At 50.1% G+C, this 26,361-nt stretch overlaps 1 protein-coding gene across 2 annotated transcripts in view; it reads left to right on the top strand.

Annotated features, from left to right (window-relative positions):
- The first annotated feature begins 3,117 nt into the window (after positions 1-3,117).
- Positions 3,118-26,361, top strand: part of SLC6A5 (solute carrier family 6 member 5) — a 58,357-nt gene continuing 35,113 nt past the window's right edge. Inside the window, exons 1-6 of one of the 2 annotated variants that reach the window (XM_045165814.1) lie at positions 3,118-6,128; positions 8,698-8,836; positions 11,421-11,552; positions 11,903-12,076; positions 20,022-20,163; positions 22,605-22,737. In XM_045165814.1, coding sequence (XP_045021749.1) covers positions 5,610-6,128; positions 8,698-8,836; positions 11,421-11,552; positions 11,903-12,076; positions 20,022-20,163; positions 22,605-22,737 — 1,239 coding nt within the window. In that variant the 5' untranslated portion in view covers positions 3,118-5,609. The remainder of the gene's footprint in view (positions 6,129-8,697; positions 8,837-11,420; positions 11,553-11,902; positions 12,077-20,021; positions 20,164-22,604; positions 22,738-26,361) is intronic. The other variant, XM_045165815.1, reaches the window with a different exon arrangement.

The following is a 26,361-nucleotide window of genomic DNA, read 5'->3' as shown; positions in this document are numbered from 1 at the left end:
CTACATTTTACACACAGACTAGTTACTTACAGACTCCTCCGAAATGCTATGGTGAGGGAGGCATGCCCTGATTAGTTGGTGTCCCCCTGATACCCAAGGTTCAAGGGAGAACTGGATGGTAAAGCTGATTACAGAGATCTGAGGCTCTGCTGAGTACCTTGAGATGTGCCTTCACCTAAGCAGGACACGCTCCTGGCAGAGCAGGCACTGTGTTTGAGAACTTTCTCAGGATGCTCTCAATTGTCTTTTAATGAGGCAAATACTTGATTGTCACGTGACCACAGCACTGACTGAGGCGGCCAAGTGTTGCACAGTGATTATCTCCCTTGTTAGGCTTTCTATTCTGTGCGTGTCTACCAACAGTGAATCTTCTGGACCAGGGAAAAGAACTGGATTTATTTGCTCAATCTAAGGGGCTTCAAACAAAGAAAGATTTATTTGTTAAATCTAAGGGGCTTCAAACGGATAATTCTTGAAGCCTGGAAAATAACCATTGCTTATGGAAAGAATACCAGGCATCCAGCCTCAGTGTAGGTACTTCACAGGCATACTTCCATTTAATCCACAAACAACCCTTTAGGGAGGTTAATACATATTCTTATTATCCTCATTTTACAGATTGAGAATTTCTTCCCAAGGTCACAGAGCCAGGAGGTGGTGTAGTGTGTCTGGCAGAGCCCTCATTCTTAACAGAGAACAACACTCCAGTAGAACCAGGCGGTAGCAGACAAGAGGGACAAAAATACTGCATGGCTTTCCTACTGTTTTGTCACTGTCACCTGAAACCCACATTGAGTCCATGCACCTGTCATCTATAGAAGTTTTAGGTCTTTGTGGCTCATAGCAAAATCATCTGAACATAGATAAAGACAATGGACCAGAGTCAGCACTGACGTGGGCTCAAATTCTGGCTCTGCGCTCTGACCTTAGGCAAGTTTCTTCGCCATTCTGTCAAACTGGCCGGGCAGCTGTTTGTCACCTGCTGCCCTGCGGACGCGAGGAAGCTGGCACCGCAAGCGCCAGGCTACCACCAGAGCCAGGGCTTGTTAAATGCCGCTTCCTCTCCCTTTTCTTTCCTCCTCTAGCGCGGTTGAAGGCAGCATCTTGAATGAGAAAGGCTGAGCCCCTAGTCCTCCCCTGCCTGGGTCCCAGTTTGCCCCCTGCGACTGCTACAAGCGCTGGCGTCAGGCCTGCCACTGAATGGCCTCTTTTTCACTAAATTCTGCCCCCTCCCCACCTCCACATCCCGCCGGGTAGACACGAGTTTTCAAAAATTGCTATTTATTTGCTTAACTGCAAGAGGAGGAGGGGGAGCAGAGCGATCTAGGGCAAAATCAATTACTATTTTTCATCTTTGACAAAGTAATTAAGGCCATAGTGACTGGCTAATTCCGACCGAATGGCTGCGCGTTGATGGATGCGGATTTACGGCCTGCTCGGCGGCGGTGCTCAGAGCCAGATTATCACTCCAAACAGGCGGCGGCAGAGGGCGGGGGATGGAGGCCCGCAATGGCAGGACCGGAGCCTTCTCTATTTTAATACTGCGGCTCCCTCCTCGGCGCTGTCCGCCTCCCACCTTCCTCCCCCGCACCGCCCCGCGCTCTCCCCAGCCCTTGCACCCCTGCCCTGCTGCTAGGCTGATGCCCGCCACTCCACACCCGAGTCGACTTCAGATCGACCCATCTAGGTCTCCCGGCTCCGCACTCCCCCTCCCCTCTCTACGCGGCCCCTCCTCTGCAGGATCTAGCCACTGGAAGGGGAGGAGGTGGGAAGCCAAAGCAGCGCCTCCGCTAACGCCCTGCAGCCTCCGCTTCAACCACCTCCAAAGGGCCTGACGCACGTCGGGCCCCACGCGGGGGAACCGAGTGCGCACTTGGCCCGGGAGGGCCTGCGGAGGAAACGTCAGACCCGGGGGTGGGGGGCTGAGCCAGGGCTCGGGGCGGCAGGACAGCAGCACGCCGCCGCCTCTGCGCACTTTGCTCTCTCCCGCCCTGGCCGGAACGTCTGTGCGCCCCGGAGCGTCGATGCGGTGGCACCTGGCACTTGGCGGGGGCGGCTCGAATGCAAATTGCGAAAACTGACTTAGAAGTCGTGACTGTCTTTTGGAAGTCAGCCCAGGGCCGGGAGGGCCAGGCCTACCCGGATCTAAGGGTGCGCATCCTGGCGCAGAAATTCGGGGCTGCCTTGCCTGCCCTTTACCTAAGTTCTCGAATCCTGCTTTGACTCTTTGCGGACTGTTTGGAAAGAAGCGCCTGGCAGAGCCCATTGGATTTCCCCGTGGCTCCGGGAGTCCAGGGTGTTTCCACGATCCCGCCAGGGTCGAAGCAAGCGCCCCATGTGGGATTCCTGGCCTCACCTGCTCTTCTCACCCTCCTGCAACGAGAGCCCACCACAGTCCCACTCCACTTGCCTTCTTCCCCTCTCTGCCACCTAGCTGGATTTCCCTCCTGGAAAGCGCTATCGGGCCCCCAGACGGCCTTGTGGGAGGGTTGGGAAGACTCTCCAGGATTCGAAGGTGACTTTCTGAGCCTCTGTCTCCCGCTTTCTAACTGGGAGTTTCCCAAAAACTGTTTTTGAAGCTAAATGGAAAAGCCCATTCATGGAAAGCCCTTGAACGGTTGTTCAATGTTGAGAGCTTAATAAATGTTCAATCAAAACTACAATGGAAAGAGGCCTGAAGCTCCCCCCACTCCCAGGAAACTTGGGGAGGAATGGCACTTCAGGGAACCTCTCCCCCTTCCATCATCCTGCAGACCGTGGGTCCCTAGCCGGCTGCTCTTGGAGGGGCAGAGCCAGTGAGCTGAGGCATCCGCGGGCACTGGCGCGGCTCGGAAGGAGGCGGGAGGGACCCGGCAGGAAGGCCCTGGGCGCCCACCGCAATCTGCCGCCGCAGCCTCGCCTGCGGGCGCCGCGGCATTGTCCTCACGCCGCGTGGGGACAGCCCAGTCGACTGCGACGCCGCCGACCCCGAGGCAGTGGGCACGGCTGCGGGCAGCAGGGTAGGGACAGAATGCTTTGCGGAGCTCCCCGTTTCCAAGGCCTGGAGCTCCCTGAACCGGCTCGGCCAGAGGGGGAGCGTTTGCTACGATCCCCCTGCCAGTCTCCAAACTATCCCTTTTGTAAAGATGTCTTTCCTGTCTTATGATTGCAGTCATTGCTTTACACTAGCAGGAAAACCCGTCTTTTTTTCTCACCGCGGCCACCCTAGCCTCAGTATGGTAGAACGTCCTCTGCTGGCACCTGGAGGGCCAGCCCTGCTGCCCAGCTGCCGCGGATGGTGATTTGGAGGGTCTATTACACCTTGTGCGTCATTCCCTGCCTGTGGTGGATTTTTATCAACAGGGACAGGAAGAAAGAATGAAGTTCCTTTGACTTTGAAAGTGACCTAAGAACCAGATCAGTGCTGGGAATAATTTTTATTTCTCTATAATATTGTCAGAGGAGCTTAAAACATGCAATGAGAATAATCCTAATTTTATTTAGGAATGACTCTTCATTGTGTTCATGGAGATAATGTAGAAATGCAAACACTAGACCTCAATTTTTTAAGCGAAGACCTATTTTTTAAGGACCCCCCCCCCAACACTAGTTGACAGGGAGGTTGGGAATCTGAAGTTAGGTACGGGCAAGGTTGGTACAGCCTTTTAAATGCAGGGGCCCTGTGCACAGCCATTGCATGTTTGTGGTGCTTTGTGCAGACCTTCGATCTCTGTAGCATAATACTGCGGAATCTTCTTCCTGCAGGTTTGGAGAGGTGGCAAGGGGATCTAGCCGAGGAGAAAGAAGGAAACACGACAGTGATTTAACTCCTTCCCCTACGCCCACCTCAGCAGCCCAATCCGATCCATTGGTGGCTGCACCTCGGCTTGGGTGCAGTGGGACGTGTCCCTTCCATGTTTCCCTTAATTAGGAGGAGGAAAACTGTCATCCCCTCCCGCCGGCTTCGGTTTAGTAATCAGACCCACATGAGTCACGCCAAACACGCAGCCCCCTCCCGCCTGAGTGACAACTGGCCAGCGTACTCTCAGCTGATGTCCCTTTAAAACTCGAATCCAAGGGGGTAATGATTTATCAAACTTGTATTATCAAGAAAATGTCAAACGAAGGGCACCTTGCTTTGCACTGACGCAAACCCGGCCTTTCCCAAGGAGATATAGAAAGCGCCTCTCTTGCTGGAGCCAAACCCAGTCTTGTCAATAGCTGGTCTCACTCGCTACTCATTGACTCTGTTGCCCGTTTCAGACATGGTGAGTGTTTGCTTTTGTTCTTTTAAGAGGAGAGGGGGCTGTGAGGGTAGGAAGGGCAGATTCGTTTTGGATATTTCTTTGTGAAATGTTCTATATATTCTGAAAGTCAAAGGGAAGACAACCATAGGTACATTATAGTTGTGAGCATCACCTGGGGGTGGGAAAGAGGTTTCTGAGGCGCTGGAGCTAAGAGGTTGGAAGTGTCTCCCAATCCCGCTATTCTGGGAACTGTCCTTGGTGCTGAAAAGCCAAGTGCCAATACTGAAGAGAGCCACGGAGTACTAGAGGCTACTGAGATAAGAATGCTGGCTGGAGCTGAGATACTTAATTTGGTGCAAATTAAAGAGTTCTGACCTGTACATTTGTGCAAGAAGGTATGGCTGAGGTGAAGGTAATATGATTATTCTTACAGTATAATAGTAATTGGTGGTACTAATATTTATGAAGCCCTGAAAGATAACATGAAGAGAGCAAGTGAATGAAAAAAATATATATTGCTGGCAGTTATTTTCATTCTCAATTGGGAGAAAGCAAGTGAAAATTAGTAGTCCTGAGTTTCAGTTCCTAAGCCAGTATAGGGGGATGGGTATTAAATTCTTGTGAATAGCTATTCTTGGGGAGTGGGGAGGACCAAAAATCTTCTCAGGTTCTTTTGCGTATCTAGGAATCTGGAAGTGAATGTAGGCTGTGTTGTGTTTTAAATCTGGCTTATTGTTGTTCTTGCGGGGTTGTTGTTACTGTTTGGTCGTTTTCCTTATCCTTGCCTTTACTACCTGGCAGGTGTGGGTAGTTTTTGGATCGCTGGGATTCACATAACAGATTTGGGCTCAGACACTTGCAGGTGCCAGGGCATCAGCTTTTGTGGCCACAGCTTGTCTATCGCTTATTAAAAAAAAAAAAAAAAAGGCAGCAAATGTGCATTGTTGAATGACAAAGGAAATGGGGCGGAAAATTAAAGAATCTTTCTACAATGGTGATGGGGACCGTGGGCACCCAAAGCCATGATGTGAAATCCAAAGAAGGCGAGGAGCTCATGGCTGTAGGGCTATTTCCACCCTCCTCTTCTCCCCCTTCCAAAAAACACTTCTGCATCTTTTTTTAGTTCACCTTCTATCAGGGAGGAGAATATTAGCTTCCTTATGTCATCTAGTTATTGGGGAGACAGATGGAGAAATACTGATTACAGTTTTTCTTGGAGAAGGAAAAAAAAAAATCCAGATTCCAATTTGTTCCCTGGATCTTCTGTCTGGATCTGAGTAGTGAACGTCTCTGTATGTGGATACAGGTATTTTTTAAGGCTGCCGTGACTTGTTTTGCACGAACTTCACGTTGTGTTCGCAGGATTGCAGTGCTCCCAAGGAAATGAATAAACAACCAGCCAACAGCCTGGAGGCGGCGGTGCCCCCGGGCCACCACGATGGCCCGTGCGCACCCAGGACGAGCCCGGAGCAGGAGCTTCCCGCGGCCATCGCCGCGGCACCGCCGCGTGTGCCCAGGTCCGCTTCCACCGGCGCACAAACTTTCCATGCCCCCGACGCGCGAGCCTGCGAGGCCGAGCGGCCTGGAGGAGCGGGGGCTTGCAAACTGAGTAGCCCGCGGGCGCCGGCGGCCTCGGCGGCTCTGCGGGACTGGAGCGAGGCGCACGGTGCGCAGACCGCCCCTCCTTCAGGGGGAGCTGGGCCCGGCAACGCTCTGCCTTGTAAGATTCCGGCCCTGCGGGGCCTGGAGGGGGATGCGAATGTGAGTGTGGGGAAGGGCACCCTGGAGCGGAACAATACCCCGGCCGTAGGCTGGGTGAATATGAGCCAGAGCACCGTGGTGCTGGGCACGGATGGAATCACGTCCGTGCTCCCGGGCAGCGTGGCCACCGCTGCCACCCAGGTAAGCAGGTCGGGCTGGAGCCGCGCCGCCTCCTGCTCCCCAGCCGCGGGAGAGGCGAGCCAGGCCCAAGCGGGTGCACGTGTGCTGATGGGGAGACCGGTTGGCAGTGCCAGGTGATGGATGCGGGAGGCAGCTTTGGGGCTTCGGAAACTCGCACTGCGCTGAGGGGTCGCTAGTTCGGGGCAGGAGGGCTGCCGCAACCCTGCCAGAGGGCTTGAGACCTCGGGAGCTGCCACTATCTGCTCCTTCCCAGCCTCAGTGGTAGCGGCCATCCAGGTGCAGACTCATCACGCAGTTGAGGCGTTTAGATTCTTACCCCTTTCTGCATACAGGACTCCCCCTCTTGCTAACCACTGGATCTTTTTTTTTTTTTTTTAAACTTAATTTAAAAAGGAGAGGAAAATGAAGAGAAAAACCTGGGCGGAGGGGAAGGGAGGAATGATGGTTTAGTCCTGTGGGCTTTGTACTGCAAGTTACAATAATCGTGATAACTCCTTTGATAAGTGGTTTATATGAGGCCGCTACTGAAGTTTAAGCCTCAGAGCCTATCTTTTCCAAAACCTGTACCAAATTTCGTGTATATATTTTTCTTAGAGTACTCCTCTCAATTGTATAAGCTCCAGGGCCTACAAACCTGGATTCACCTGTGCATTTGATCCTTTAGGTTCAACCAGAGGCATGAAAAACCCACAAAGCAAATCCCAGTCCTGAGTAGGGGAGAAGGCAGCTGTTGCTGGTGGCCCTCCTCCCATACTGGCTTTTGTCTTCTCCCACTCCCTCCAGTCTCTCCCCTCCTTCTCTGACTTCTTCCCTCCATCCTGTTTCATAGACTTCAGCTCGTCCTTTCCCACTGTGTGCCTCTCCACAGCCTCCTCTCCTCTTAGCTCAAGGGCTAAGCCTGTGTATCCAGTGGGGGAGGGGGTGGTTCTTGAACCTGCACACCTCCCTGTGTGAGATCTAGGGTTTACGTAGCCGTTCTTCGTTACTCTAGTATTTGTAGACTCACACACACACACACTTATCCACGCAGCAAGAGCTCAGCTGTTGAAATAACTAGAAATGGATGTAAGCTTAGGCTTTCCCACTTGCCCTTACTCTTGGGGTGAACCTCTGGAGGGTTTGCATTAACTGCCTGTGACAGCATGTGCCCAAGAGTGTGACCCCAGGTGGAGGCAGAAAATTTGTCTCACATGTCTTGCTTAACCTCTGCACTGCGGCAAAAGGAGCCGGAACTCCCACCCTTTCTAGCCCTGGAAGAATTGAAGGGGGAGGGAGCTGGAGATGGTATGTGTGTGGGAGGTGTGTAGCGGGGATATTAAAGATGGGCAGTGTAGATCAAACCCTGCCCTTACCTATTTTCAGCTCTGCCCATCTTTCTGATTCTTGTCTTTCTGCCACCCACCTTGCCCCTCCTCTCTCTCCCCTAGATCTTCTTCCCATCTTGCCAGCTGCTTCTTTATCCTCCATGGCCTGTGGAACAGTGTGGACAGGCCAGAATGCTAGAATAGGAGGTGGAGTGTAACGGAGGAGGGAGAAGGTGACTGCGAAGGACCAGGGCTCAGGTCCCTGGAAGCTCTGTGTCGTGTCCGGGTGTCCTGAACACTTTCTGAGTTTATTTGCAGTTTTTCCTTCTGCTTTGCAGTAAGGCATTCCAGAACTAGGGAGTGCCCAAATAGAGCATCTTAGTGTGTGCTTGGAGAGGTGAGACCCTCAAACCCATAGACTGCAGGAGCGGGAGGGTGCCTCGGAAGACTGTGATTCTGAACCCCTCAGTTTACAGATGGGGACACAGAAGCTCCAAGAGAGCCAGTGGCTTCCCTGGGGTTATCCAGCTGGGTAGGATAAAGTGTAGACCAGAACTCAAGGTTTTCGATGTCCTGTCTCTTTCCATGTCTGTTTATCCGTCCCCCTCTTGTTTCACCCCTAAAGCTCCCTCCTTCCCATCTCCCTTTCCCTAGAGCTGAAAGGTGCCCCTTTAATGAGCTGAGAGGCAGCTTCTGCCCGTAGGCTTTGGAGAGAGTGATGCAGGGGCTCTGGCTGGCTTCAGGAATTGCAGCTCTCTTTCTGGCCTTAGCATGGAGTCCAAAAAAAGAGAGAGAGAGAGAGAAAGAGAGAGAGAGAAAGGGGTGTGTTGAAGAATTTGGGGAGGTAGGGGTTATTTAGGAACCTGCTTGCTGGGGACCCTAGGCATGATATTGGGGCCTGCTTGCCAAAGGAACTCTTGGTCAGGGGTTAGGGATGGAGGGATCTGCTTGCAATCAACCTACAGGTTCAAGGTTTGGGGAAAGCTGCTTGCTGGTGTGACTTGACTGCGGGATTTGGGGAAAGAGGGGATTCAAGAGTCTCTTGAAATGGATCTTCACATCAGAATTGGGAGCCTGCCTGCTGAAAGCGTGCAGGGTTGAGGGGTCAGGGTCCTGCCTGCCGATGCATCCTCGTGTGAAAAGTGGGGGCCTGCTTGCTGGGAAGGACCCTCAGCTTTGAGCGGGGAGGGGTGGAGGGGTGGAATGGGACCTGCCTGCCGACCTACCTAGGGCTGTGATCCGACAATGTGCTTTTCCGCCCCCAGGAGGACGAGCAAGGGGATGAGAATAAGGCCCGAGGGAACTGGTCCAGCAAACTGGACTTCATCCTGTCCATGGTGGGGTACGCAGTGGGGCTGGGCAATGTCTGGAGGTTTCCCTACCTGGCCTTCCAGAACGGGGGAGGTATGGCTTTTCCGCTCTTTCCCCCAGGCGGGGCGGGCACTTGTGGGCTGGCGGGGGACACAGAGCAGGAGGTACAAAATCTGGGGACTCGGGCTGAGAGAGGAGGCTCTGGGCAGGCCCTTCACACTCCAGCTCCATCCCCTATAGGCATCTGTGGGAAGCTGGAGAGCAGGAGCTACCATACCTGGTTGGTACTAGATCCAGAAGGCTTTTATCTGGAGATGGAGCTCAGGGGAGAGATGGGTTTCCACGAGGCCCCATTGACCACTTGGGAGGCTGGGTCCTGATTCAGGTGAACACTGATGCAGGCGAGTTCATAAATCCTAATTTAGCCCACAAGTATTTCGGTACCGATGCCCTCCTCGCACGTAAATAGTTTTAGAGCCAGGAGCTGTGCCGTCCCGGACATCGAATTAAGTATGTGGTAAGATAGTAACCTGGAAATCTGAGCCTGCTGGGCACTTGGGTTGTGCAGAGGACAGGATGCAGGCCAGGAGGTGGGTGCGCAGAGCGGCGGGGGGCTGTGCTCTTGAGAATCCAGTAGACATGCTCACACAGATACGTCCTCTTGGGAGCAAGCAGGGCTTATTTTGAATTTAGCAAAAACGGTTTCCGTTGCATTTGTCCTTACTGGGTGGAAGGAAAACAGTTTCTAAAATGGGGTGGGCGCCAGTCACGCACGCATCAGCTGCCAGGCCTCTAGGATCCATTGTGCCTCTCCTGTACCCACTTAGGTGGGACCTAGCACATCCAGGGTCCCCTTTGCTTGCCCTGGCCACACTGAGGCACCACAGGGCAGGGCTAAGCCAAGCCCCCTTTACAAATAGGAATTTGCACCTCGGTTTCTCTTTCACAGCTTCTCAACTGGACCAATGAGATAAGAAATGTGCCCCTTGCCCCATCGGGTTAGGCAGCTTAAGGGTTTGGGTTTTGTTTGTTTCTTTCTTTGTTTTTTGGTCTCTGGGTGAGCTCTCCAGGTACAGGGAGGAGGGACAGATGCAGCCACGTGATGATGAAAACGGAAAAATATGTTAACACCCCTCCCCCTGATTCCAAATTAGGACACTGTTGACAAGTATTTATGAGGAGGGCAGGGTGGTTAAGATCAAGGAGGGGTGCCCTGGAAACAGAAGAACTCATGCTGGTCACACGAAGACTGCCGCCCCAGCTGTGTTTCGCTTGTTCTCTGCAGGGAGTCTCCAGACCAGGGTGCTGTGATAAAGCTTCCAGTGACAGAAAAGGGGGCGGACAGCCAGGGTGGGTGAGGGAGGGGGTTCCAGTCCAGGGAGCACGGCAGCTTTGCAGCCAGAGGCTCTGCTGGATGAGCTTTACTTGCCCTTTACCCACGATCTGAGAAAAACAAAGTGCCCGGCTACATGGGGAGTTGAGTCTGGCCACCAGGAGGGAAGGCAACCTCTTCCACAAGCACTGCGGCTCCAGCCCCTTCAAGGGGATGGAGGGGAGGGGATGGAGGGCTCGCTTGCTTCCTCCCTCCCAGGAACAAAAGAGAAGGGTTGCACAATCCACATCTTTCTCAAAAACCCATTCAGGAGAGGATAAAGCCAGAGCCCCGGTTTTACTCCCCAGCAGTCCCTGGCCTTCCTCCTCTGGAGAGACCCTGGCAGGAAAGGCCCTTCCAGCAGGAGGAACTGACAAGATAAAGATCAGCTTTCCTTCTGTGGAGCCCAGTGTTCTGGGCTCTGGTGTTATGAGTCCCCAAATTGGTTCTGACTGTGCAACAGCCCTCCCTGGTCTAGACCTTTTCAAAGATCATGGCTATTCCCCAAGCTCCTACCAAACAACCCCAAAGAATCCTTGAGGATGAAGAACCCCCAGGAACCCTCAGCCAGTCTCTGGAGACCTGCCAGCCCCCAGAGCCCTGGCCTGGGCGTTCTAGAGAACAGAGAGGAAGGATCAACATCATCAGAAGCCCACAGTCTAGATAAGACACCCACATAAATATTGTCAAGTACCTGGTGTTGGGAGGGGAGGTGCTGTGGGAGGGTAGAGAAGGGAGACTTCCTGGAGGAGGAGGCATTTGCACTGACTGACCTTGCAGGATGGAAGGGACTTCTCACATGGAGAAGGAAGTGGAGATCTGTGTGAAGGCTGAGGTGGGGGAAGGGTGTCCCTACCACCCATCTGGTTGGTAGAAGGTGTGCAGGTGACTCAAGTCGAGGGCCCCTGCAGTCTAGCTTAGCAGATGTGGAGAGCTGGGATGCCAATGAGATTTCACCAAATCGGAGTCCAGCAGTGAATCAGAAGTGTGGATTTGTTGAACATTGGAAGGAAGGGCTTAATTTGGGAATGTTGAAGTATTAGACTAAGAAAAAGAAAAGAATAAAGCACACTCAGCATGCAACCCTCAATGACCCATCCAATGGGGAATTGAAAAAAGTAGTCTGGTTGCAGGGTACCCTGGCATTGTTTAGAGGATGGTTCCTATATGTCCCTGGGTGCTTGCGGTTGAGCTGGAGTATCAAAAGCTTCCTGGAGAAGGCAGGGAGCTCGCTCCCGAGAGGGAGGATGGAGCCTGCCCCCCTGGGCCTCTCTGAGCTCTCACCTCCCACTCTCTCTTTCCAAGGTGCTTTCCTCATCCCTTACCTGATGATGCTGGCTCTGGCAGGGTTGCCCATCTTCTTCCTAGAGGTGTCCCTGGGCCAGTTTGCCAGCCAGGGGCCGGTGTCTGTGTGGAAGGCCATCCCAGCCCTGCAAGGTGAGTGCTCCCTGCTTCCCAGCTGCCTCAGCCCTTCCCTGCCCTCTCTGGCACCAAAGGGCCCCAGGGAGTGAGACCTGATTCTGTGATTGGGAGAACCCACTCCTTCCTTCTCTATTTGATCAGTTTCACCACTGGGGCCCTCGAAGAATGGCCTAAGATCATCTCTGGCATCACCCTGTTCCTGGCAGAATGTCTTGATGTCCCTGGTAGACACAGAGTCTATTCCACTATTAATGTGTCCATCTGTAAAAGGGAGCCAGCACCCACATTCCCCTCCCCTGCGCCCAACCGTTAAGGATTCCACAGGATCTGGAGGAAACGAATCCCTGAACCTTTTGCTTCCACAGGCTGTGGCATCGCAATGCTGATCATCTCCGTCCTAATAGCCATATACTACAATGTGATTATTTGCTACACTCTTTTCTACCTGTTTGCCTCCTTTGTGTCTGTGCTGCCCTGGGGCTCCTGCAACAACCCTTGGAACACGCCAGAATGCAAAGACAAAACCAAACTTTTATTAGGTAAGTTTGGATATACCTGCAGCAGGCGAATCGTTCGTTCATTCATTCATTCAGGGAGGATGAACTGAGCACCTATTATGTTTTCAGGCTCTATACTAGATGCTGGGGGTACAGAGATGAAAACCACCCTCGAATATGGTTAATTCTAATATTTAAGAGACTCATGGCCTAGGCTGGGTAGTCAAATTCTTGTTTGCTCATGAATAGCTTGGAGTCTTTGTTGAAAATGTAGAATTACAAGTCCACCAAGTAGTCTGACTTACTAGATTTGGCTAGAGTGGTGTCCCCTGGTGACTCGTGCGCGTGGTACAGTCTGTAAAGCAATGACATCTAGAGTCTAGGAGAGTGAGGCATGTGAGGCTGGGTCCACACTTCACATGATGCTGCCCAGAGCATGAGATAAACACATGAGACGCTTGACCTACAGACCTCTGATAGAAAGGAACATAGCCAAGTGCCTAGAAGAGGGAAGGCTGTCTGGGGAGCCGGGGAGTGTTCCTGGGGAGCACTCGTTCAGACCTGAAATACTCTGGGGCTCGGGGGCTTGGGGGAACCATAAGTTTGTTAGGTCAAGGGCAAACGTGTGGCAGTGAGGAGGGGCAGGGCAGAGTGGCTGGCAAGGCTTCCGGTGTGTAAGGCGTTTTGCCCCTTGTGGTATGTGCGTTTGCGTCAGGTAACTTCTCTCTGGGTCTCAGTTTTCCTCATTTGAAAAACAGAAATGCTAACAACACTCTTCATCTGCTTACCTCACGGGATTGCTGTAAGGAGAAAAGAAGTGCAGGATGTGATCCAAGTTGGAAAGCGCATAGATAGAAGGTGCCAGTACCAGATGCCTTTGAAGGTGCTGATCGTTTTCATGAACACCAGTTAGCACACAGTTTCTTCTTTCCCCAGCACGTCTGTTATTCCCTTTAAGCAGTCAGAATCCTGTGTCTCTTAGTGTCGGTCCCCCAACCCAGCTCTTTTGCCTGGACAGCCTGCACGCTGCAGAACAAGGAGTTACTTACATGCTTTGAGTGTGTAAGAGAGAAAGACGACACATCCCTAACCCCCCCGCCACTCCCCCCACAGAGAGGCACATTCCTAAAGGCGGGAACTCACACTGGAGTGCTTTTACACACCCGTGCATGGATGCACACAACACATCCAGCCTCCACCTGGCGGCCCTTTGGACAAGGTTGCAGGAGAACTGACACTGGAGAGACATGCTCATCAAATTCAAACCCAGGGCACCTGAGGCGCTCAGAATGAGGATTTGTGGATTCCCTGGAGTGGGGACATTCACGGACATGAATTTGAACAACTCGGAGAGATGGTGAAGTACAGGGAAGCCTGGCATGATGCAGTCCATGGGATCCCAAAGAGCCCAACACTACTTAGCGACTGAACAGCACCTGGTGTGGGGCCCACTAGCGGAATGACCAGGAGTGAGTGCCCCTCTAGACTCTCTGGGCTTCCGTGCCTTCATCTTTATAATCTCCATGTGAATGAACTCTAAATTGAGGAGCAGTGGTTCTCAGCCCAAGCTGTTGCACATGGGCATCACCTGGGAACTAGCAAATCAAGACATCACTTAGAGTCGAGCCCAGACCAAGTAAAGTGGACTCTCTGGGGATGAAGCCTAGTACTCTGTAAAACTGTATGTTTACAGTTCCCCAGGCGCACCCAGGAGTAGGAACCACCAGGCTGGCACTTGCCCACAGCCCTTAATTAGTCTTCCCTTAACCACGTTTGGAATGGAGTGCCCACCTTCTTGCCCTGTGCTCCCGACCAGCTCAGAGCCACCTTTGCAAAGCCGCTGAGAGAACCCCACTCAGTAAGCTAGCTGCTCGCAGATTCACCACTGACAATCTGCTGCTGGAATGGATTCCTGAACCTGGTTGCCATTTTGGCAAAGTGCATTGTCCAGGACCTGGGGTCTGGAGTGGAGAAAAGCCTCAAGTCATCCCAGTGCCCAGACTGTCCATCCAGGATTGTGTCTGGGGCAGAAGTCACTTTCTGAAGGAGTGCCTGCTCGGGGAGGGCTGTTGCCTTGATCCAGCCTCCAGGGAAGCTTCCCTGGGCACTTCCGTCAGGGCCTTCTTGGGTCATGGTGATTGGTGTCTTGCAGCTGTCCCTTGGGAGGGATGGTAGTTCAGAAACACTGTTCCCTCTGCTAACAATATCCATTAGTATTTATGCAACACAGTAAGCCTTAACAGTAATAGCAAGCATCACTTACTACTCATCAACCACCATGTTAAAACTCTTTAATAACTCATATTACCAATGTTAGGATGGACAACAAGCCAACATATGGGTTTAATTGTTATTTCCAGTTTATAGGTGAAAAATCTAGAGCTCAAGTTCATAAAGCTAGCTCTGTGGTAGACCTAGGATTGGATCCCAAGTTAGCCTGCCTCCCAAGGCTGTGGTCCTAACCACTCCTTAGCCTACTCAGCAGCTTCATAAACAATGTCTCTGCTATTCCTAATAAGAGCCCTATGAGTCCCAAGGGGCAGATGACATAGTCACTGTGTTGCAGGTGACAAAGTGGACTCTAAGCCTCAGAGGGTGGAAACATCCAGTCACATGTCTCTAGGCAGAGTCAGCACCAGGATTTGGGTCTCAGTGACCCCTGATTCTCTCTCATCCAGGGCTCCTGAAGGCTTTATTCTGTCAGCCTCAGCAGAGTGACATCTGTCTAGGTGTTTGTAGCTGAGATTCTATGGAGTTTAAAAGAAAGCTCATTTGAACAGTAGTTTTGATTTAGTAATACCACTTCTGGGGATCTACTGTTAAAGGAAAATCAAAGACACAGGTAAGGACTATTCAAGATTGTTCATTGTAGTCACATTTATAGTCGAGGAAAACATGGGAAACAGTAACAAAAATTCAATAATTCCATGGTTCAAACAAATTACAGTGCATTTTTAAAGACTAAAGAATACTTCATAGTCTTTAAAAATGAATATTCATAAAACATAGGGAAATCATCAGCACATCATGTTAAATGTAAAGGCAGGATACAGATTTATAGTATAATTATGTTTTTACTAACAATAATGTGCTGGTAGAAAACATATAGGAAAGAGACACACACATATTACCTGGTAGATTTGGAGCCATTCTTTTTTTTCTTTTTCCCTAGATTTTCTATCAGGGACATGTCTTTATTTTATGGTTGGACAATATATATGTATATGTATACATATACATTTATGTAGTGTGTGTGTGTATTTTTACAGCAACCTGAACACAATGCCTGGGCCAGGCATGTGGGTGCAGGCATTGCTGGTTTTGTGGAATTTTTTTTCTGGCTCATAATATCCCAGGGAACATGAAAGGCAGAGCAAAGACATTATACAGCAAAGCACCTTATGATACAAACCATAAAAATGATGCAAGCTCTGAGCAGAGAGAGAAATGAATATTTTTCATTCTATTCCCTGGAAGCATGTGGACAGGCTTAGAAGATCTTATCTCATTCTTAGCTGGTAGTTTAAAATTTTTTGTTTGTTTAAAGTGAAGGTCTCAATGGAACCCCTCCATCTGTTCTTTCCTGGGCTTTGTAAACTTGACCATTTTCCGTGACCAGGGTCAGGCTATCCTTTTCATAAGTATTGACCCTGTGGGATCCTAAAGTGACTTAGAAAAGGGGATGACTTGCAGAGACATAGACAACTTTGTAGCCCCATTACTCCGCTGGACAAGATGGGAGTTCAAGGACTTCTATGCTGATCCACTGGCTAAGACTCCATGCTCCTATGCAGGGGGCACGGGTTCGATCCCTGGTCAGGGAACTAAGATCCTGCATGCTGCACAGTGTCACCAAAAAAATAAAATAAAGGGAGTCCAGACGATGATGTCCCAGGCTGCCTCCCAAATGGCCATTCTGAGAGGCTGGTTTTTGTTGTTCAGTCACTAAGTCGTATCCGTTTCTTTGCAACCCCATGGGCGGCAGCATGCCAGGCTCCACTGTCCTTGTTTAGGAAGTGGAAAAACTCCCTCTCCTAGTGTAGTGTTCCACAAATAACCTTCCAAGCTCATCCACTCTCATAACCCCATAACCATCCTACCCTGTGATAGCAGGCAGCTGGTTCCGGAAAGCAGGATAGATTGCCTGGCCATTATGACCTTCACTTACAGCAGGAAGGGCTTTATGCCATGGCCCCTGAGCTCGGCCAGGGACACTGCCTGGGACGACCCCCTCCCTCATCACTAGATGCCAGGACCCTGGTACTGCCCTGGCTCAGTCCCCTGGTAGAGCTTGCCCCACATTTCTAAGGTGTAGATTGTGAAAGAGGCTGTTTTCCTTAAGGACATTCAACCCTCTGGGTATTTGTAATGTTGAAGGGCTAATCCATGCCCTGCTGAGTGAGACCAGTGACTGTTTTTTGAAATTAGGAGCTAGCTGGGTCACCTAAAATAGGAATTGCATAAATACTATTTCTATTTCTAGAACGGCTTAATTTGCATTAGAACTTTAATTCAACGATTCCTTTTCTACCTAGTCTTTCGTGTGCTCTCATTTATTCATAATTGCCCAAGTAAAGAGAATCCTTCCAACCGCTTCCAGTTCAGCGCGATTCTTATCACGGTTCTTTGTTCAGGGTTGTTGGGCCGCAGAGCTCGCTGACGGCAGGGCTCGTCGTTCCTTTGCGGGCGGACCTCAAGGCGCAGTGCGCTGGGAAGCGCGCTCCTGCCGCCCAGTGGTGAGAGGGGATATTGCAGGAGGCCGCAGTGCCGCAGGGACGCTGTGACCTTGCACTGCGGCGGTGAGTGGTAACCCAGACACTGCCCAGAGACTCTCTCTAGGGAAGCTGCCCACGTGTTCCTCTGTGGCAGATTTGGAAGCAAGGGATTTGGAGTTTGCCCGTGCATTAGCGATCTCTTCCAATCACAGAGGGCTGGACTTTGTGGCAGGAGGGCGAGAAATAGCTTCTGTGCTTACAGGAAAATGGACATGAGTAGCGCTTTAATTGCCTTCATTCTGGTCCCCGAGGGGGAAACAAATGCTTCCTCGGTAAATAGTTGATAGTTTTGAGCTCAGAATCCCCCTGAAACTGTTATTTGATCAAAGAAGACAATATTGAGTAAGAAGGTGTTTTGAGAACTCCCAAAGCGGTGCTTCTGAAACCCCAGAGATTTGGGGGGAGGCATTTTGCAATGTTCACAGACATTTTTGGTTGTCACAAGTGGGACAGGGGGAAGATAAATGTTCCTGACATGTAGTGGGAAGAGGTCAGAGATATTGCTAATACCTTGCAATACTCAGCATAGCCTCCCCACCAAAGAGAATTTTCTGATCCCAAATGTCAGTAGTACTGCTGTTTAGAAAACCTGTGCTCTGAAGAATCAATCAGAGGTAAGGGGTTCTTATTATTACAGCTTTAAATTTTATCCAGCTTTCTCAGATATTCTGGAGAGGTTGTGTGGGAGGCATTAGATGCCTTATGGCTGGCAAGCGGAATTGAGAGACGATGTTGAGGATCAGAGATGCTCACCCCATGAAAAGGTGTAACAAGGACATTTGCATTATGGCTAAATTTTACCGGGTCCAGCTCTGTGCTAGGTGTTGCATGAGATGGTTTCATTCATGATCTATCTCAATTAATTTGGTTCTTGGAACAGCCTTCAAACTAGACTCTTTATGATCAGAAAAACAGAGGCTTGGACAGATAAAAGAATTTGTCCAAGCTCTCAGAGCCAGTGGAATTCCTGAATCCACAGTTCCCACTTTGCTGTGCCATGGAGGACATGCATTCGGAATCCATGCACCATATCTAGGCTGCATGTGTTTTTTGTTCATTTGGTCCACAGTGTTTAAAGATAATTTGGCCTTATTTCCAATATTTTAAAATGGAGAGACTTCATGTAAATATCCAGGGTTTCTGCATCTTTTATCAGAACACCTGGAAAAGCATGGCAGGATTGGCTGGTGCAATCATCACTCAATATTCATGGGACTGGTTCCAGAGCCCTTTCAGATACCGAAGTCTGCAGGTGTTCCAGTACAGGATATAAAATGGTGTAGGACAACAAAAACTGTATCCAGCCAACCTCCATTGACATTTCAGTCTGCAGTTGGTTGAATCCGAGGATATTAAATCTGCAGATACACAGGGAAGATCATACTCTCTGTTTCAGTTCAGTTCAGTCGCTCTGTCGTGTCTGACTCTTTGTGACCCCATGAATCGCAGCACGCCAGGCCTCCCTGTCCATCACCAACTCCCGGAGTTCACCCAGACTCACGTCCATCGAGTCAGTGATGCCATCCAGCCCTCTCATCCTCTGTGGCCCTCTCTGTTTATCATAACTTTGTACCCTCCGTTTTATATCTTTCTCATTTGTGTCACCAGCCTGACTCTTGAAGGTGTTTGAGTTTATGTTCCCTGCTCTCTGCTTCCCAGTAGAGTGGCTAAGAGCATGGCCTCCAAAGAGAAAGTGACTGTTTGCCTCTTGATTCTGCTGTGTGACCTTGGCAAGCAAGTGCCCTTCTCTGTGCCCAGTTTCTTTATGTGCAGATGCGAGTCAAATCAGCTAAGACATTTAAGACACATAAGACATTTAAAATAGTACATGGTTAAGCGCTGTGTAAGTGTTGTTCTAACTGAACTGAACTGAGGGCTTCCCTGATAGCTCAGTTGGTAAAGAATCCGCCTGTATTGCAGGAGACCCCTGTTTGATTCCTGGGTCGGGAAGATCCCCTGGAGAAGGGAAAGGCTACCCACTCCAGTATTCTGGCCTGGAGAATTCCACGGACTGTGTAGTCCATGGGGTCGCAAAGAGTCGGACACGACTGGGCAACTTTCACTTTCATTAAGTGCTGTGAAAGTGTTAGTTGTTGTTTTTAGTGTTACTTTCGCATCTTTATACATTAAATATCCTTTGGCATTAATCCTAGTGGACTCTTTATCTAAAATATCAATCAAGGGATCATAGAGACATTGTCACATGATCAGAAAGACTTCAGTTTCTTCCTATTTAAAATGAAGATAATCATAGGCACCGCCCGGGTTTTCAGAGGCTTTTATGAGATGATAATTGGCAAAGCTTCCAGCAAGGTGCCTGACACACCAACTCATCTAGTTAGTTCCCTGACCCCACCCCAGCCTAGGTCAGGCGTTCTCAGCCTCTACACTATTGACATGGGGGGGCTGGATAATTCTCCGTTGTGGGGGTTGTCCTGTGCATTGTTGGATGATTAGCAGCATCCCTGGACTCTACCCACTAGATGCCAGGAGCACCCTGTTCCCTGAACAGGGACAACTATGTCCTCAGACATTGCCAAGTGCCCCCTGGTGGACAAATTCGTCCCCAGTTGAGAAGCTCTGTTGCAGACTCATGAGCTCATGTTAGCGTGCAGGAAGCACGTGGCATGCATATTTAGGGGACCTCTGTGTGTCGGCTGCCATGCCAGGCAGTGGGTTCAAGGTGAACTTATTAGTGAGTCTTCTGTGGCAGTAGCCCTTCAGCTTTGCTGATGTCTGATTAAAATTCATTTCCACAAGCCATTTATTCTTTGTGGAATCATAAGGATCTGGGTTTGAATCCTGCTTCTGTTTCTCGTTAGCTGTGTGATTTTGGTAGAATCACCTAATAACCTCTTTGAGCCTTTTTCCTCATCTTAAAGATGGAGGCAGTGGTACCCACAGCATAGGCTGCTGTGAGCCTCAGGGTAGATAACACATGTAAAGTGCTTAGCATGTAGAGAGCGCTCCAGAAAGAAGCGCTGTTGTTACCAGGACCAGGCACAGTTGAAGCGGGTACCAGGGGCTCCGGGATGAGTAACACACAATTTTGGGGTTCATCTGCATCCAGCTTTGCTCAGTTAATATCTTCCCAAAGTGACTGTCCAATATTTAGGAAATATTTTAGCTTTTGTCTTTAAGTTGCTGGAAAGACAAGTGTCTATTTTCTGTACAGATTTCACTGTGTTTTCATTCTGTCCTCTCCTGAACAGATTCCTGTGTGATCAATGACCATCCCAAAATACAGATCAAGAACTCGACTTTCTGCATGACCGCCTATCCCAACTTGACAATGGTTAACTTCACCAGCCAGGCCAATAAGACGTTCGTCAGTGGGAGTGAAGAGTATTTCAAGTAAGATTTTTAAAAAACACTTTCCGAGAGAAACCCAGAAAATTAGTGAATATCCAACCTGTGGACTTGAGGGATGGGCTGCCTCTCTCTGCACCCTCCTTGCCCATGGGACCAGTGTACCAGGGCTTCCATTTTACAAGAGATGCTGGAGATCAAATACGAATTCTTATGTCTCTCATTTTAAATGTTAGCAAATCAGTTAAAGTGAAACACTGATGTCAAATAAGATGCATATGTCAGTGGGCCCCTTATTTGCAGCCTCTACTTAGATAATAAGAAGTGGCCATTATATCCCCGCTGGTTTGCCCAAGTACCATGAATTCCTATTCCAAGTTTCCTCTCCTGTATGGACTCCGAGGGTACATGAGTATTCCCTGTAGAACAGAAGGGGCAGCTAGGCTGAATGAGAAAAAAAATCCCCTCTAAAGATAACCTTGATCAGTGAGGATGGGCCTCGATTCACCCTGAACATTGAAAAAGGAGCCTGACCCTGTGGTTGGCTGAAATCTGATCACATAATCCACGTGGTCAGGTGTATTGTCGATCTCCTCCAGGCGATCTTCCTGACCTAGGAATCAAACCCATTGCCAGGCGGGTTCTTTACCTCTAGCGCCGCCTGGGAAGTGATGTGTATTGTAGAAAGAAAAGAAAAGAAAGAAAGTTTAGTTGCTCAGTAGCATCCGACTCTTTGCGACCCCATGGACTGGAGCCTACCAGGCTCCTCTGTCCATGGGATTTTCTGGGCAAGAATACTGGAGTGGGTTGCCATCTGCTTTTGTTGGCTTTGCAAATCCTTTGGGACCATCTTAGTTTCCCAGAGGGACTGTTATCAAGAGCTTCTCTGGGCCCGTCCGACATCCCTTATTAAACCATGGAGTGGTTGAGAAGACCAAGGGGCTGTGGAATCATTGATTAGATGGCCTACTCATTGCAGGGTGGGGACCTGGGGGCTGGGGGACCTTTTCAGTGCTTGGGAAATACGGCCCCTGAGGTTTGGGAGCCGAGGCTGGTCCCACACTTGGTGACTTCTACTCTACCCTTGTGCCCAGGGGGCCCCAGCTAGACCAGGAAGGGTGCTGGCCCCTTGGCTTCCCCGAGCAGGTCCGGACACACGGCTGTCATGTCTGCAGCCCTCTAGAGCAGTGGTCCCCCACCTTTTTGGAACCAGAAACCAGTTTTGTGGGAGACAGTTTTTGCACAGGCTTTCAGGATGATTCAAGGGCACAACATTTGTCGTGCACTTCATTTCTATAGTTGGTACATCAGCTCCACCTCAGATCATCAGACATTAGATTCTGGAGGTTGGGAACCCCTGCTGCAGAGTCTGGATGCTGGCTGGCCCTTGGTTCAGGTCACAGAAAGACCACCCCCCCTCAACACACACAGGCTCCATGACTTGATTGTTGCAGAGTCGAGGGGATTGTCTTATCTGTCATGATGACTCATGGTCCCTGATGCAGCCTCCTGTTCCCAGGAATGACAGTGCCTGTTTGCCCTCTGGCCAGGGATTCAGGGGTTGCCAGGCCAGGACTGCTTCAGGGGCCAGCAGCCACTACAGATGAGTGCCGGCTCCCTTCCGTTTGTCGCTGGTCGTCTGTCTTTGCATATGTTCCTTGAATAAGGGCCAGCTAGCCCTGCATCTCCATTTCAGCCAACCTCAGCCCCAGGACGGGCCCATCACAACCTGAACTAAAATGCACAGCAGCATTTTCTATTCTTTCTGTACTGTTTTTTTACGTTATAAAAAATCTATTGGGCTGCATTCTCATAAAAGAGTAGAACAATATAAAAGCACATACAAAATCATCCTTGGTAGTTTAGAGTTTCTGTTAGTGGTGAGTTCTTAGATAAAAAATCAACCTCTGTAATGCCTGTTGGGGTGGGGGAGCTGCAAGGACCCCCAAGGCTGTTGGATTTGTTACACTGCTCCGGGGCAGCTGCTGATGACGTGGAGCTGATGTAGTCTTGTTCAGAGCCTGCCCAAGGCCATAATTAATTTTTTCAAATCCAAGTATAGTTGTATTACCACCTCATGTTAATTTTAGGTGTACTACACAGCGATTCAGTTACACACACACACACACACACAGATATATATTCTTTTTCAGATTCTTTTCCCTTATGGGTTATTATAAAATACTGAGTTCCCTGTGCTATACAGTAAGTCATTTAGGGCCATAATTAATTAAAAGCAGAGTAAATTCAGTTGGTCTCACTGCAGACAGCTGTGGGCGGGAGCCCTGATCAGCAGACCCCTCACAACCTGATCTGATCCGGCCCCTGGGGGGGAGGCTGGGGGATGCTGGGATTTTGTTCTGGGCTCCCTGGCTCTGCAGGAAGAGAAAGCCTGCAGACGGCCACCTCCCCCACCTCCTCCTTCCCTTCCCTGCTCCCCTTCCTACCCACCCCGCCCTCATCACTTCTCTCCTTTCAACTTGCAGGTACTTTGTGCTGAAGATTTCTGCAGGGATTGAGTATCCTGGTGAGATCAGGTGGCCACTAGCCTTCTGCCTCTTCCTGGCTTGGGTGATTGTGTATGCCTCCTTGGCAAAAGGAATCAAGACTTCAGGAAAAGTAAGAGTCTGGATTTACCCGAGAGGAAGCTTTGGGACACCCAGGGCAGGTTGTATGGTGGAGCAGCCGAAGGGCACTGGGAAGAGAGTCAGGGTCGTGGGTGTCGTTCTCCTTCTGGCCCTGAGTAGCTGTGGGGCCTTGGGCAAGTGACTTCACGCCTGTCTGTAAAATGGGATAATAGCGCCTTTCTGCCCAGGAGGTTTTAAGGGTTAAATGAAACAGATGTTCTCAGGGCTCCTAGGGGATGGCAGGGGGCTCAGTGATGGGTTTTCTTCCTTTCCTGTCGGGCTTTCCATTCAGTAGATGGGAATCCCCAATATGCTTCAGTCACTCCCCCGAAACCCTAGAATCACTGATCTGGCTTTTTGCATCTTGTTCTGGCTGCCAACTCAATCACTGCTCCTCCCAAGGAGCTGGAATAAGATCAAAATTGAAAGTGGATTCCTTCTTCTCGCTGCTGACCCCTCCGCATTTCATACCCTTTTTCCTGTCTGGAGCCTAACACTTTCTCACCCAATGTGCCCCCAGCAGTAAAGGGTGATGGTCCTGCCAGCGGGATTTTTTTTTGTCGAGCACATGCTTGGCCCCTCTTGCTAGGTAGTCACTTGGTTGGCCCTTTGGAGGTGGTGAAACCCCTACCCCAAGCTCAGTTCCAGGGCATAACACGCAGGGCCTGTGGGTGACCTCAGGACACACTGGACCTTGTAGTAGGGTCCCAATGTTTCCCCTCATCTTCCTGCTGCTTTAGGGGAAAAAAAAAAAAACATTAAATGGTTAACCAATCGCTTTGATGACAACCAGTAATATTTAATTATCTTAAGAGTCATTTGCATGTTTCAGAGTGAAACCCAAACTGTCTCAAAGGCCTAAAGGAATAGAATGTGATGGTGGACTCTGAGTCCATAGGTTGTGGAGTTTGACATGGTCCAGTTGTCTGGGTCAGGGCTTAGTGTGGTCACAATGAGAAGCAGCCACTTTGGAAGGATCAGGCCTCACAGGGCCGAGGGCCTGTGCCAGCTTTCACCTGCTGGGCATGCTTCCCAGCCCCCACCAAGCCCCCACGTGACACCCATCAGCGACACGGAGCGGTCTGTCTTCTCCCAGACATGTGGACAAGATTGTGAGGCCTCTGGTGCCCTCCGTGTAATCTGGTTCCACGTGGGCTGGTGGATTCTGGCAGCTTGGTCAGGATCACCTGAGCCGGGTGGGGCCCTTGAATGACATCAGGTGGGGAGAGAGCCGGTTGGGGTTCTAGCCCCACAGCCCTTCCCATGGTGTTTTCTATGTAGGGACATCTCCACTTGGGCCATGAAACCTGTCTGGGCTTCACATTTGCCCTTAGCTTTGATTTATCTCTTTGCCGATAAGTGGAAAGCAGATTTTCTTTATCTTAGCTATTTCAGGAGCTAACGGTTTTCTCATTTCCAAAGCGAAGGCAGTTGGACTGGGTGATGTCTAAGACTTGCTGGCTCTAATATGATTCTGTCAGAACACCTGCTGGCTGAGACGCAGGCACTTTTCCTCTCTGACCTCAGTTCCCCCTCCGTAAAATGAGAGCTGGGATCACGTGACCCCTGAGGACCCCACTGACTCTGAATGAGTATTATGAGACTGGAGCAATTGTGTTTCTAGGGCAACAAGAAAATGGGGAAAATGTTAACATGACCTTGACAGCAATGTCCCGTGAGTCCCAAGGGTTTCCAGGTCTCCTCACCTTCTGTGACTTGGAACTGAGCTTCGAGTGGGAGTAAAGGGCCAGATAGGAGGTTGCTTAGCAAGAGTGACCACACCTTTGCTCAGCCAAAATCGAACTGGCAGGACCATCATTCATAGCTGGAAATGGAGAGAGGACAACTTCAACCATAATCAAAGGCCAGACAGGTCTCTAGCAGGATAGGCTAGAAGGTATGACTGGTGGGAGAAGAGGTGATGGTGAGGGGGATAACACCGCCTTCTTGGTGACCCGAGGAAGGATGGCCTGCTGGCTGTAGATTCAGACCAGCCTGAGTTCAAATCCCATCTTCATCACTTTCTAGTCATGTAACTGTGGACGGGCTATTTAACCGTTGGAACCTCAGTTTCCTCATCTGTAAAATGGGAATAATGGTACATCCCTCAGAGAGCTGTTCTAAGATTAGGTGAAAGTTGCATACCTGGCATATAGTGAGCTCTTAATTAACATTAGCTCTTTTCGTTTTTGTGGTATTGATGGATTGAGTGGGTACTGTGCCATACTGACATCTTGAAAGCAGCGGCTCTGGTGGGAAAAGGGGAAGAGAAAGGAAACTTTGTTGCCAGGGAGTGTACTTCCCTTGTGTTAGTGCATTCAGTCTGCCCAGCCCCCTGCTAGGTCAGGACATTTCTTCCCATTTTACAGATGGAGAAGCTGAAGCACATCAAAGTAAATCACCTGAGGTCATACAGCTGCTAAGAGGCAGCTCTGGGCTTTGAACCCAGGTGTTTCCCTTTAAAGCCTAGACTCTTTCCCCTACATGAAGTCCTCTTCCAAGGAGAGTCTGTAAGGAATATGGAAGTGCAGAATTCTGGACTCATTGTTTGCCCTGGGGGGATAAAAGTCCCCCAACTATGAATCAGGACCCTTGTACTCCTGCCCTGTTCTGCCATCATCAGCTCTCATTGCCAGCTGGGCAAGTCCCAGGAGGCACTTTGTCCCTTCTTCCACATCTGCAAATTCAAGGGTTGAGGTATATTTTCTCTTAGACCGGTCTTTGTTTATCAGTCAGATTTTCAGGGGGATGGTGTCAGAATCAGTTGTTGGCATGATGTAGACGTTAATCCTTGGTGCCAGATATCATGGACTCTCCCTCTGAAATTAGGATTTTTGAGTAGCTCTCAGCAAGTGAGCATTTCTTTTAGGTCTGCTAACTTATCTTCCTGCTTCATTGAGAAAGATTTCCAACTAGGGATCAGTAATTAATTTTTTAAAACGAGGAATACCGCCAGAAATAATGTGTCCTGATTTATTTTCTTGCCCTGGGGTGTGCAGATATAAATCATGAAGCTTTGTTTGGAAACACGGCTGCAGATCCTCATTATAGCAGGCTTCTTTGTGATTGAAGTTCCACCAAGGCTGTTATTTCTAAGCAACAGAGATGTCCTTCTCTTGCAGCAAGATAAGCTCAGGTCCTCTTGTTCAGGGTCCTAGGAGATAAGAGTGGCTGGTTGCCTTCAATGAGACCTCAGTCTCCCTTTGAGCAGCTAGAATTCCAGAGTTTGGTGCGACCAGCAGGCAGCCCGAAGGTCAAATGCAGCCCTTCTGACCCCCGGAGAGGGGGGTCAGCTCTGCTGGAGAGTTATGGCAAGGACACAAAGCTTGCTTAATTAGCTGGCACAGCCTTGGGAGGGAGGTGGCCTTACCACCTGTTCAGGGATCCCATTGTGAGGACGATGCTGCCAGGTGTCAGGCCAGCATGCTCGGATCAGCCCGTCATTGTCACTCCCGCCAAGTATAATTCATTACTGTTCAAGTTTAATGCCTGTGACAGTCCATCCTGAAACAGGTGCGTTCTGAAGTCCGCACGACACAGGAAAACTAGCTGTGATAAAACCTCCACGAACACCTGACTCACACTGGAGGCATCCCCAGGATTTAGACATGAAACT

The sequence above is a fragment of the Bubalus bubalis genome, chromosome 5 (assembly GCF_019923935.1).
Source record: "Bubalus bubalis isolate 160015118507 breed Murrah chromosome 5, NDDB_SH_1, whole genome shotgun sequence".
NCBI lineage: Eukaryota > Metazoa > Chordata > Mammalia > Artiodactyla > Bovidae > Bubalus > Bubalus bubalis.
The sequence above is the reverse complement of the archived record's forward strand: the minus strand, read 5'-3'. Positions and strand labels throughout refer to the sequence as shown.